The following is a 14,786-nucleotide window of genomic DNA, read 5'->3' as shown; positions in this document are numbered from 1 at the left end:
GACCATAACATCATTCCTCATATGGCCATCAACTGCTCCCTCAACCGTACGATGCCTCATATGCCACTGTATGGCTTCCAAGGAAAACACCGTACAACCTCCAGACATCTACTGTACGGCCCAAAACTGTCTGTACATCATCTTGGCCCAGTCGTACATCTTACCCTGTTTATCTATCGTGATCTAGTGCACATCTGTTTGGAGTTAAATGAATTTGGGAACATTACAAAGGTGGTGAAAGTTTTGGAGTTTGGCTTCATGCCTACGAAATGCCTTAGCTTATCAAGCTTGTAAATCTTTTTCAAGTCATCCATTTTGTGAATACTCTAATGTCACTGAATTCCATTATTTCAGATTTCTTTTACATAGCTATCTTGTCCACATAGGTCGCCATATTTGAATGTGCGAGCTTGATGGTGCTTTGCTATATTTGTTTGTAGGCGTTTATCTTTTTCTATGGGAGATTTTATCTTGTTTTGTTTTGGCCTTTTAAGTGTTTGTCACAAGCTGGTTACCATCTTAACTAGTGATTTTCTCTTCGTTCCACGTGGAGAGCAAAACACAGCTTTCCAAACTAATAATTTGTTGTTAATGAAAACAGTTATGTGCTCCTTCTCTTCTTTCTTTAGCACTTTGGTCTCCATTCACAACTTACAAAATTATGGGCTGTGATCAGTTCCTTTTCATAACCTTTTTAATTGCGATTTGTCTTATTGATTATTTCACAACCTTTTATTTGATTTGAGTAATGGGTTGTGAATTTGTTGTTTGCTCTAATTCACCCCACTTCACGAGTTGTGAGTTGTGGAAATTAGTTTCTCACAACTTTGCTTTTTCCTCCTTTTATTTTTATCATTTTTTTTCTTTAATCCAATTGGCAACCTTTAATTACTTAATTTATAGTAATATGCATTTGAACTTTCTATAGCCAAACTCCCATGATGATAACTTCATTATTAGGTATTTCCTCTGGAAACTCCTATACAGAATTAAATATTCATATTTTCAAACTACATCAACGCAATTTGTAAAATATGGGATATCCAATATGATGGGTGGAAAAACTTGTAAAACTTGCCCATTGAACTTTTAAACTCATTGAAAGAGGAAGCTATAGCAACTTTTCATTGGCTCCATTTTTTTTCTGAAAACCTGCCACCTCACCAATATGGTGTCACAAAACTTGCCATTAACTTTTTGTGACAAATTTTGATAAAACCCTTAATTTATTCGTTTTGCAACTGGAAAAAAATTAACTTTAATTTCTCACAAACTGGAAGACATTTCGGTTAGAAAACATGCCTTGTTAGGTGAAATACCATCAAGGACATCCCTATAAAAAGAACTTGCACCATCGCTCATGAATTTTGAAATTTAACTGTTTCCCTACATCTTAGCAAGTTGCATGACTGCTTTTGAGAGTTCTAGTTGAAATAATTAAGTTTTTCCTTCAAAATGGCAAAAAGACTTAACATTAGAAGATGATTGGGACATTTTTGACTAGGAAGTACATGACACAAGAATTTGAATGCTTAAAATCTGGCAAGTTTAAAAATCGGGCCAACAGGTTCCATATGCAAAGTTTATCACACAAACATAACATTCTTGAATTTGTTTGCAATATTTACAAAGCCTTTATGCTAAAATTAATCTAAAACTATCCTACTTCTATACGAAGACCAGAGAAAAGAAACAGAAAAGAGGGAAAGGGAAGAGAGAAGGTGAGTAGGTGCTACGACCTTGATGCAATAGTTGCCATTGTGTGCTTTGAGCTTTCAACAAACCAGGTTGTGAAGAGATTGGGTTCACAAAATTCACAACATAACTGGTGCAGTCATATGAGAAAATGATATAGTGGATGTTTTAAAGCCATGAATGTGTGTACAAATAACATAGGTTCAATAAAATCCAAAATTTGAAATGAATGAATACTAAGCTCATATGTATTTAGTGAACCAATGCCAATTTAATGCTCCATCAGAATTACAAAAACAAACTCTATGATACACAATTATCATACTAGCAAGAATGGGCCACAAATGTGCACATCAATTTGTCTTTTCCAATTGACTCTCTGCTCTAAATGTCTTCTCTAAAAATTTAGTAACTTTCAAATCTATCAAAATTGAGCCCCTCCTTATTCCTTGAAGCTTTGGTTTAATAGACCTCACAGAAACTAGCTAAACCCATTGCAGATTCCTAGGCTTTTAACGATCACATGTACCAAGTTTAGTTACATTCTCAAAGAATAACCAATTCCAAATTTTCTATTAATTCTGGTTATGTCAGTAATGCGATGGCTTCACCGTGCTTTTCTGACTGTTGAAGCATGCTAGGCGAGTAGGACATGCCTCTGATTTGATTATAAAAATCGTAGAAATCCACAATTGTGGCTTCCCATAGTTTCCTCCTCTGTGTCTGTACCCCCTGCCATTAGTGACCTACTTTGATACTCAGCAAAATTTTATTTTGATCCTTGAGCATCTTGTACTCGATGAAATGAAAGCAGGTCTCCAAACATATTATATTGCTAATGCGATATTTCATATTTAAATCCACTTGATTATATACTGCAATCTAATTTACAATAAATGCATGCTCGATTAATCTGTAAAGCATAATTGAAATTAGTTTAATTCAATTTCTGTGTAGATTAATCTTATAAAAGAAAAGCCCCAGCTCCTGCTGTGGGAAGGTCTTATTTGTTAGTCTCACAAGGATGATGGCTATAGCCATGTCTGCAAGGCTGCCGAGGTCAAAATAGGGGTTCAAAATTTGTACCTTACCTTTCTAATTTAGCAGGCTTTTGAAGTCATACTTACCATAAGCTTACCTGGGTTTAAAATCATCAGGGTTGCCTAAGTGTGAAATTTCCAAACTGAAACGAAAAAAAAAGCCAGGTTTAAAACATCTAGACAGGGTTTTAAAAGCCTGCCAAATTCCAAAGGTTCTTTGAACAAGTTCGAATGAAAAAAAGGGTTAAGTCTGGCTAAAATTAGCTATACATATGGGCTACATCGTTTTCTACTTTTGAATAATCCAGACAAATAGTCTTACGCCAGGGATTTCTTGCAGACTGATCTCGGTTTGCTACATCGTCAACATTTTACTTGTGACTGTAACTTCATATAGTTCTTGAATTGAAATCAAGGGCTTTAGATTTCAAAATTCAGAAAGGAAAAAGATTAAGAACCAGAGAAATTAGTTGTTCAAAGGGATCAATTGCGAAATCTGAGTATAGTGGGTGCATAACGTCCTCACATCTGGGGTACCTTTCTTTAAATATTAGGTTAAAGCTAAGGCTTGAATATTCTCTGAACACAACACTAGTTAGAAATCTCAGAACTTCAGGAGAGAAACAGGTCTGCAAAAATGGAAATTCAGATGTAAAAGGAAACATAATCAAATTTAATGCATGCAGGAAGTTCAGAGATTTGGAAGATGAAGCATATCTGAAATGCTCACCAGAGTCGATGAGATCTGAATAGATTGGGTTAACATGCTTCTGAGTTCAGGGAAAGCTTGGAAGTGATGGAGTTAAAGTTTACCAGACTTTTGGATTTCCTGAAACATTTAACGTAAACAGTTCCCATCCTAGGAAACTTTGATACCCTAAAAGTCAAAGTATACTTGAGGAAAGGTGTTCAGAAATGGACATTCCAATGATTATGAAACAATGTATGATGCAGCAATATTCTTAGGTCGTTAGCAATCTTGCATTATTCAAAAATATTTCATTTTAGTTTATCCGTATTCTATTTTTGTTGGCGATTTCTTGTGTTCTAAGTAGCGGTTGATCTAGTTGGCTCATTATCTTATACAATCCTATTGTGTGATCTGGACATAGTGGAAATCTGATGCCTAGATTTGCAGCTCGATCCTATGTTTCCAGATGAAGTTAGCTTATAATTGGTCTGGTCCTATATGGCTTTCTTGTTCTAACGACAAGGTTGGTGAGATTCGGCTTGCGATGGAGATTCACATTATGTAAAGCTTAATGGCACATTATTCTATGTTGTTATATATGTGGCCGACCTCCTTGTGTATTCGCACGTCATGATGCATCTATTTGGGGGTGTTCTTATGGATTTAGATCTTGACCTATATATGTCTTTATTTTGGAGATTATTGATTGAATAAGCTGACTTGTCACTAACGATCTTGTATACAAGTAGGCTAGTAGTTCTTGTTTAGTAGCAGCCTGGTGGTAGGAAGAAGGGCCAACAGATCTGATAGTTAAGATCAGGAATAAGGCATATGTCCTTAGTGATGAGGCATATCTATTGAAAATCTATAATCTGCACTTGCGGGCCAACGTGAAGTAAATTGAAGATCATTGTTCTCTATTTGCTAGTGTGATTATTGCTTTATTTTATCATTCTGCTGTGTTTTTTTATGCTGCATGGTTGGACATCTCCTTTGGGGATTTCTCCTCCCTTGACTCTGTCAATTTATAACAGTATCAAGTCTGAGAAGCTATAAGGACATGATTTGAAACATGGAAATTATTAAAGGAAAGCACTAATCCAGGAAATAAAGTTTGGAATTGAGGCAAAAATAAAAAACCTGGAAATAAGTAAAATAAACAAGCGAACTATAAAAAATACTACATCAGGCATGACTCAACCAGTATTTCTATTAAAGACTAAAAGGAGTTCTTTGATGCAAAAAGAACTAAGGTGCATTGTGGCCAGAACGTGATGTATCTAGTGAATTATGAACAGCCATACTTCTCTCTCAAGAGTATGAAATGCTGATAAACTCATTTGTTTCAGCTATAATATTTTTCTTGATTCAATTTTCTTATTATAATTTGAACATTTATGTTTAATATTAAAATTGCTTCCATACACAACGGTTTAGATTGTTGTCCTTTGAGTACTAGGGTGATCCAATCAGCACCATTTTTACTGTTTATTGGATGACAAATTACTCAAGTACAGATTATTGAAAATTGAATGTTCAATAGGCCTGAAAATTGTCAGCTTTAACCTGTAGATTGTTTGCACATGAACTTAATGTGAAAGTGGTACTTTTTATTTGCATCTATAGTGAAAATCATCTTTGTTCTTGAAATGAATTCATACTAATTTCTATATGCTGCTTATTTCTAGGCAAGAAAGAGAATTCCATGGAAAGCACCTCCTCGCATGGCAGGAGGATCAGAACCTGCTCCACCTCCATTACCCATGTCATTATCCAGACTACTATCAGATGAAGAGATTGATGAGATGGACAAAATTACATTAAGGCAAGCATTGATAGCTCGGGAGCTTCCCACATCTGGAAAGATTGAAACATTAAGGGAAAGGCTTAAGGATGCCCAAAAAATTTCCATCAAACCCTAAATCCTTTAGAAATCTAACAAGCTTTAGGATCCTGAAACTCTTCCCAGAGTTCAGCAGCCAGCTAATGAAGGTAAATGCAGATTTGATAATGTCATGAAATGAGTAAAAATGTATTGAAAACTTGATGAATATGCTGATAAACTATGAACAACACTATGAATATTTACATACTTGGTAAGAAGTGAAAAAGAAAAGAAAAGAAATCTGGTTAAAAGCAATTATTTTTTTCATTGTGGTTATTATCTATCAGCGGGACATTTATCCTTCTTTCAGAAGTCAGGTTGTAATCTATTTAACGTGTCGACACTGTATTAAATTAGTAAGAGTATGCTCTTAAAAATTAAATTGTATTGAGGAAGTATTGAAAGCAAATATGTTAAATAGACAAGATCCAATCATCACAAAAGACAAGGCATTGATATTGGACTTTGTTAGTTTAGACTAGATGGAAAATAAAGCTTTATTAGTTTAGTACTGGGATGGGTGACCTCATAGGAAGCTTCACCTCTGTGAACATCACCTAAAACATGAGAGATGGGCTCTTTTGAACCACTACTCATGAAACATGAGCCAATGAGTTTAACTCCAAAAAATTATATAGTTGAATCTGCAACATACCATTTTTCAATAGCTGGAAATTAGAGAACATATTCTAAGATTAAACTGATTTTCATAACAGAATGACATAAAGGTGGTTATATTGATTACTTCCTTTAGAAAGAAAACTATCAACTGAATTCATTGTACAAGAATAAGTAAACAGAAGTAAAGCAACAACCTTTTTCTAATTTACATGATGGAAACTATTATAACTTCCATAACTAACTTTTACAATTACATTTGATAGGAACATTATGATGAAACACATATATATACATCTCAAGGGATAACATAAAATTAAGATAAGGAACGTGCAAAGGATCAAGAGTCATACATGTATCAAATAGCTGTTAATTTGTTGTGCAAGCTTCGATATCTAGTGAAGAGGAGAAGCATTGAAACAGGGTTAACCTCCCAACCCCAGACCTTAATTTATCCCCACACAATCTCATACGAGAAAGGCCCTCCCTAGCCCGGGGTTAGGCTTGGGGCACCGTAGTTCTGCCACTTGGGCATCCCGGTGTTAGAGTGCCGACTAAGCAATATACAAGGCAGTGGATATCCTCCATCAACCTCCCCTCTGTTAGCTAGCACTCAAACCTCTAGTGATCAATTGCAGCAAGCATGTTGCTAACCTGCCTTGGCCAAGGATTTAGATGGGCACTGTATAAGCCCGATCACCCACCGCTTGACTTGACAACCAAAATATACTTTGGACAACCATGAGCTGACTTGGTATAAGCAGCTTTAATTATTCATTTACTCTCGCTACTGACATCCATTTTGTTCTTGCAAGGATACTTCTCCTCCCCACCCATTCATGCTTGACCTTTCTGGACTTGGGTGTATCCTGGGAGACTTCTGTGTCTATATTGCATTCAACTTATCAATCCAAATTACTTCCTCAAATTTGATTTTTATCTCAATGGCATATGGACAATACTACTATATCAGTTAGATCGATGCCTCATGAGTTATATCAGAACTAGCTCCATATATAATGTACATGGTATTCATTTCATAATGTGATTTCTAAACAAATTCAACGGTGACAAACTGTTCATGGCAGTGCGGGTCTATATGCTTATCAACACCCGATATGCATGAAAAATTAAAATGAGATGAAATAGTTCTTATACTTTTTGAATATTTATACTTAAAAGCCTTTGGTTATGGCTAGTATTTCTTCATCCATGATCAAGGATGCATATTAACACTACACTCATTCAATATCATTGTAGGTAACCATCTTGAAACAACCATAAAAGATAGAGAACATATGAAGATAAAACTTGAACAAATGATTGCATGACTTGAGAATGGTAATTGTGTTCAGTGATTGCGGCTTGAATCACAAGCTTCAACATAAGAATGAGTTCTATATCGATAGCAAATGGCTTGGCTGATCCTATTGGTTCCCAAAACCACAGATTGGAAATCCAAGAGCCTGTCACTTCTCCGATAGGATTCCACAATCAGTTCTAGCCAACGAACGGGAATACTTCTCGATTCTCTTGCACTTTAGGCTCGCTACACCTAGGCAGGTAAACTTTCTCCTCGAGCATGATCACTTGGTTCAGAGCTTTTCTAAAGTGAATTTAAGCTTTGAGAGTTCTCTAGCTGGCAAGGTCCTCAAACTCGATGAAACTGAAACTGGATACTGATTGCTTGAATTAAATGAATTGTGTAAGGTTTATTAATAATAGATCTGATGCTTGTAGAAGGAATATATAGATTTTCTAACTTCAATTAATAGAAAGACTAGTGCCTCTGCTCATTTGGGCAATATAGTCAACTTCAGTGAATTATCATGTACAACTTTATAATGCTTTACACACTTTACTGCCAACATTTAAATAATCAAGATGCGACATATCAATTATTACGCAATCTTAAATTAGTCCAGATTGAATTTTAATTCCTCTGGTAGGGAGACAAACTGGACATAGATACAAAAATGATTTAATATTTCACAATATCTGCGATGATCAAATTTAAAATGCTAAATGACCATGTCCAATTATCTAACATTTAAATTGTATACAAAATTCCAAAAAATAATTACAAAGGACGATTCGCTTGCAGTTTAAATCTCCACGCCTATAATAATAAACAAAGAACATTTTATTTTACTATTAAAATAAAATAATGGAATTTATATTACAAAGTCATAATGAGCCCCTTTATTTTGCCATACAATAAATAAATATAGAATACTTCTTCAGAGTGTATGAATGTTCAAATATTGATATCTTCCAAATATTACAATATGTTGATGGTTCCTCTTTTTTGAATAAAACAACTCCTATTTATATCTTCCTATTCTAAAGTTGTGACCTTTCCATTGAAAAGTCATATATTATATTAAACCTTTTAATGAATCAACAATATCGCCACAAACTCTACAACCTTTTATAACATATTTCGTTAAGTGATAATTATTTTATTTGCATATCCTAAGGATCATCGAGCAACAACAAATTGGCTATGGCATGATGCTACAGGATGGAAGCACCGTTTGAAAATTCCAACTCATCGTAATTTTCCTTCCAACCATGACAATTCTGCAAGACTTCATACTTATCATACACTCAAAACATGATATGCCTCCCAATAAACATTGCAAAATCGTCCTCAAATCAAACTTTCATACACATTGTGTCCTTCCATCAACTTATGTGTTACCAGAAGAGGAAATGGCGGATGATGAATTCTATATCCCTTTATGTGATTGAAACTTTGTCTAGCTTTCCTTACTTGTGTCCTTCCACAATGTGTAATAGTACTGACGACTTCGTCACCCTTCCTTGTGCATCTTCTCACAGACACCTTGTAAGAGCTCGCGTAGGTTTTGCTAATATATTGCAGCTGTTTGAACCCGACAATCAAATATTATATCTCCATCTTCATTTCTCTCTCTTGATGTTTCATTTGGCCCTATCTCATACACATGTCGGTACGTAAAGACATCTACTCTAATTTGATTCTCCCCAGTTAATCTATTCTCCATATGTACAATGATTATCAATCTTCACAAGATGAAATATGCATAATACTTCATGTTCTTTTCTCCATGTATGTTTCTATGCTTGCCTTGCTGACTTATCTATAGAATAATATCAGTAACTGTAATACTTTCTAGACTCATCTTTTCTATCAGAGCAAGAGCAACTTGCCCATTTTCTACCACTAATTTCCAGTCGCTAGAGTAGGAGTCTATGGTTCATCTTCAAATGATCACAATTTGGACAATAATACTTGGTGATAGACCTTTTACATTTTCATCTATAATCAGAATGGATTGTTTAAGAAACTGATAATAGGTTTTCATATGAGTGCACATGTTGCTTTGTTATATAGGGAGCAACTGGTAATATGCATGCTTTGTCCAGACTTACTATAATAACAACAATTTGTTTTTCATCATTTATTAACGTTGCTATGTGAGACAGTAGGCAAAATAGTAATATCTTATTCCAAAATTATTTATTAATGGATAAGTGTTTAGAGGTTCTTCTCTCATAAGAAATTGGTGTTGTCTTCTTAGTGATATGCAAGTTTGATTCCATCTTAATATTTTCATCTTTCTGTCACTCTTATAGGTGCCAAGACTTCACTTCATCAAGATTCCAGCATTACTTCATAAATGGAGGCAACAAATTTGAGCTCCATTAGTGGCTCTTGTTGGGGACATATGCCCCTTGTATGCATAATGAGATTCCAACTATCCCTGGAGGAGTAGATTGAGGATCCATGCGTAACATGATGAACGGTGAAATTGGGTGGCCCCAAGCCCCCCATAAATTAACACCATGTCTTTCCTCTATCAAACACCTTATTCTGATCAAGTAACAATTTCAACCTTGTTGTATTGGAGGTATCATCCTTATGAACAACACTTATTTCTTCCATTCCATCAATGCATTCTCTAGTATGTGTCTTACGTTTATCTTTTGAAAACTCATCAGGTGCCCTATGATTTTTGCTGAATAAAAAATTGCTGGAGTCATATTTTTGATTTGTTATACAACCATTGGAATGCATCCTCTTTACCTGATTGTCTTGCACACAATCTACCCATCATCAAGATGTTTCTTCTTACAAGAAGGATTTGAAGACAACTCACATTCAAGAAATGTTACCTCTCTCTCATCAAGAGTCTGATTAGATAGTACATTAGGACAATTTTCAGAACTAATCTCCAATGCACTCTCCTCATGACACATATCTGATTCCGTATCTCCTTTACATTTTTGAAACAACCCCTCCTCATAGGATGAACTAATGCATGGCTCATTTGCTAAATACACCAACTCATTCATATCTTGAGTTTCATCATCTTCAAAATCAGGCCTGCTATCTTCATCATGGTGCTGATGGATTTGGCTGCATGGAAGATCTTCCTCAAACAATGGATTTGAGAATATAGTGAATTCAGATGTATCTTCTATCACTTCTTCTTCAAGCAATGGGTTCAAGGAAAATTCATCCAGACTATCATGAGAGCTTTCATTTGGATCATCAAGTGTGTCATCAACAAGACTAATGTCTTCATCAACATTATCTTCTGAAACCTCCCCACGTTCATACATTGTATGCAGTTCTACTTCATCCTCACTATATGATTCCTCGAAATGATCATCTCTTTTGTCCAATACCTCTTGAGAATGCACTAATCCATCTCCTTGTTCACCATGGTGATTTGAGAATTTTTTTGGACCATTTCTTTCAATATGTTTCTGATATTCCAAATCTAACAAGGCTGAAATCTCTTCCATGCTTAGAAAATCCTCTTCCTCATTTTCACATTCACCATCATCTATAGGCATATAAGTATCATCATGGGTTGATTCTCCTTTAGAATATTCAAAATTTTCATCTCCATTCAAATCTGAAACTTCACTTGACTCATTTGTTACTTAAGTCTTGCATTCATTTTCCTTTGCAACCAATTCATTATCCATAAGTTTGAGAAAGTTAACAAATTGATGATCATATAAGAGGCCTAATTCCCACATCTTGTTGAGAAGATTAGATGATGGAGGTCTATATTCCAAAGGTATTTCTTGATAGGCATTAAACATCATTACGAAGAATTATGTTGTAGATTCATCTTCTTGCTTTTCTAAATTCCAAAATGCATCCAAAGGAGACATATAACTTGGACCTTCATCCAATATTTGAAAGAGAAGCATCAAATCAGGATCTTTTGGCGATATTCCCAACTCACAAAACTTTCTTATTAATTCCTTGCGTGAAGGCATGATGTCTAAAGGCACTTCTTGAAAAATATCCACCATCCTTATAAATAAGTGTGCCGATGTCTCGCCTTCATATCTCTCCAAATTTAAAAATTCATCTAAAGGATGTATGTATTCTTCCTCTATGGTGTAACATAGGTCCGCCTCCTGATTGTAATATACTTTCACCATGTTAGGTAATCAAATCATCTCCTTCTAAGTCCTCTCCCTCAGCAGAGTTACCAACTGAAACTTTATTGAATAGAGTTGCCACCTCTTTCGAGGAATGTATTGATCTTCTGGGTTCTTACTTCTAGCATAGTACACTTCCAAACAGACTGATACAACTTCTAATACTGATCTATGAACTTAGAAATTCTGGGTAACTTCCAATATGTATTGCAAGCAACTCTCCCCAGTAGAGTCACCAATCTGTTGGTTCCTAAAACTGTAGATTGGAAATCCAAGAGCCTGCCACTTCTCTGATAGGATTCCACAATTAGTTCTAGCCAACGAACGAGAATACTTTTCGATTCTCCAACACTTTAGGCTCCACTACACCCAGGTGTGTAAACCTTCTCCTCGAACATGATCACTTGGTTTGGAGCTTTTCTAAAGCAAATTTAAGCTTTGGGAGTTCTCCAGCTAGCAAGGTCCTTGAACTCGATGAAACTGAAACTGGAGACTGAGTGCTTGAATTAAATGAATTGTATAGGGTTTATTAATAATAGATTTGATGCTTGTAGAAGGAATATATAGATTTTCTAACTTCAAAAATAGAAAGACCAGTGCCTCTGCTCATTTGGGCAATACAGTCAACTTCAGTGAATTATCATGTACAACTTTATAATGTTTGACACACTTTACTACCAACAATTAAATAATCAAGATGCAACAGATCAATTATTACGTAATCTTAAATTAGTCCAGATTGAATTTTAACTCCTCTGGTAGGGAGACAAACTGGACATAGATACAGAAATGATTTAATATTTCATAGTATCTGCAATTGTCAAATTTATAATGCTAAATGACCATGTCCACTTATCTGACATTTAAATTGTATACAAAATTCTAGAAAATAATTACAAAGGACGATTTGCCTACAGTTTAAATCTCCATGCCTTTAATAATAAACAAAGAACATTTTATTTTATTATTAAAATAAAATAATAGAATTTATATTACAAAGTCATAATGAGCTCCTTATTCCTCCATACAATAAATAAATATAAAATACTTCTTCAGAGTGTATGAATGTTCAAATATTGATATCTTCCAAATATTACAATATGTTGATGGTTCCTCTTTTTTGAATAAAACAACTCCTATTTATATTTTCCTATTCTAAAGTTGTGACCTTTTCATTGAAAAGTCATATATTATATTAAACCTTTTAATTAATCAACAATATGGCCACAAACTCTAGAACCTTTTATAACATATTTCATTAATTATTTTATTTGCATATCCTAAGGGTCATCAAGCAATAACAAATTGGCTATGGCATGACGCTACAAGATGGAAGCATCGTTTGAAAATTCCAACTCATCGTAATTTTCCTTCCAACCACGACAATTCTGCAAGACTTCATCCTTATCATACACTCAAAACATGATATGCCTCCCAATAAACATTGTGGAATCTTCCTAAAATCAAACATTCATACACATTGCGTCCTTCCATCAACTCGTGTGTTACTAGAAGAGGAAATGACGGATGATGAATTCTATATCCTTTTATGCGATTGAAACTTTGTCTAGCTTTCCGTACTTGTGTCCTTCCGCAATGCACAATAGTACTGATGACTTCGTCACCCTTCCTTGTGCATCTTCTCACAGGCACCTTGTAAGAGCTCGCATAGGTTTTGCTAATATATTGTGGTTGTTTGAACCCGACAATCAAATATTATATCTCCATCTTCATTTTTCTCTCCTGGTGTTTCATTTGGCCCTGTCTCATACACATGTGGGTACATAAAGACATCTACTCTAATTTGATTCTCCCCAGTCAATCTATTCTCCATACGTACAATGATTATCAATCTTCACAAGATTAAATATGCATAATACTTCATTTTCCTTTCTCCATGTATGTTTCTATGCTTGCCTTGTTGACTTATCTATAGAATAATATCAGTAACTGTAATACTTTCTGGACTCATCTTTTCTATCAAAGTAGGAGCGGCTTGCCCATTTTTTGCCACTAATTTCCAATCGCTAGAGTAGGAGTCTATGGTTCATCTTCAAATGATCACAATCTGGACAGTAATACTTGGTGATAGACCTTTTGCATTTTCATTTATAATCGGTATGGACTGTTTAAGAAACTGATAATAGGTTTTCATATCAATGCACATGCTGCTTTGTTATACATGGAGCAACTGGTAATATGTATGCTCTATCCAAACTTACTGTAATAACATCAATTTGTTTCTCATCATCTACTGGTGTTGCTATGTGAGATAGTAGGCAAAATAGTAATATCTTATTCCAAAATTATTTATTAATGGATAAGTATTTAGAGGTTTTTCTCTCATAAGAAATTGGTGTTGTCTTCTCAGTGATATGCAAGTTTGATTCCATCTTAATATTTTCATCTTTCCATCACTCTTATAGGTGACAAGACTTCACTTCATCAAGATTCCAGCATTACTTCATAAATTGAGGCAACAAATTTGAGCTCCATCAGATCCAACCGCTTGGGGTGTTGTGATATGTAACAGGAAATAATGATATACTGCCCAAAATAAATTGCAATTGGAGGGTAGACTCCTTGCTAGATAAAACTTAGAGCCAACAATGTGAATAGAGAAGGAAAAATGAGCCTTCCTCCAACAGAAGGGAATGTTTAAAATAATTTTCCTGCACCCTCCATCAGTTACAAGAAAAAGGAGTGATGTGCATGGCCATCCATCGGTCACAAGTAACTCTTTGATTTTTTTTAATCTTTTAAAAGGAACAATGCCGATATGAAGGTGGCAATTGCTTAATGATATATTGATTGTGCATGCACGCATATACGTATATATACATGTAGGTGCAATTATAGATGTTAAAAATATAACATAGTGTTAATATATAGAGTTACATCTTGACCACCACTCAATGGTCTCATTATAAAAAAAAAAGGTAACAAATTCTTTTATGTTATTAAATGTTTAATATTTCTCTTGAATTAAGAACCAATCGGGTAGATCATGATTGTCCGAGGTGTACTTTATGTTACCTAACTATTAAGTCCTTCACCAAGATGGTTATAAACATACTTGATAGTCTGACAATGGACCTTTTTGGTGCCCCATTCATTAAATCCTGTTTAGCAATGCTTCCCCTCTTCATCTTCTCCTACATTCAGAAATGATATTTTCACGATAATAACATATCTCTCAATTTAAAACAAGATATTATAAACAAAAGTATTTCATAATTATCAAAATGGCTAACCACCAATACCAATGACAACTATTTTTTATAGCTTCTTGAGAATAATTATAATTCTTTTCAATTAGTTTGTAACTAACAACTAATAAGGCATCTTCACATTAATCAAACAATCAACAAATTTTTTTTTATTTCTCATGATCATAACATTCAAT

At 34.6% G+C, this 14,786-nt stretch overlaps 1 protein-coding gene across 1 annotated transcript in view; it reads left to right on the top strand.

Moving 5' to 3' along the window:
* LOC149559015 (uncharacterized) overlaps positions 1–5,578 on the top strand; it is a 71,919-nt gene extending 66,341 nt beyond the window's left edge. Inside the window, exon 7 of the mRNA XM_089832964.1 lies at positions 5,115–5,578. Within this exon, the coding sequence (XP_089689090.1) occupies positions 5,115–5,348 (234 nt within the window). The 3' untranslated portion in view covers positions 5,349–5,578. The remainder of the gene's footprint in view (positions 1–5,114) is intronic.
* The last annotated feature ends 9,208 nt before the right edge of the window (positions 5,579–14,786 follow it).

The sequence above is a fragment of the Cupressus sempervirens genome, chromosome 5, assembly GCF_028749045.1.
Source record: "Cupressus sempervirens isolate cs-2001-9-10 chromosome 5, ASM2874904v1, whole genome shotgun sequence".
NCBI classification, from domain to species: Eukaryota; Viridiplantae; Streptophyta; class Pinopsida; order Cupressales; family Cupressaceae; genus Cupressus; species Cupressus sempervirens.
Note: the sequence above shows the minus strand (reverse complement) of the source record. Positions and strands in the feature narration are given on the sequence as shown.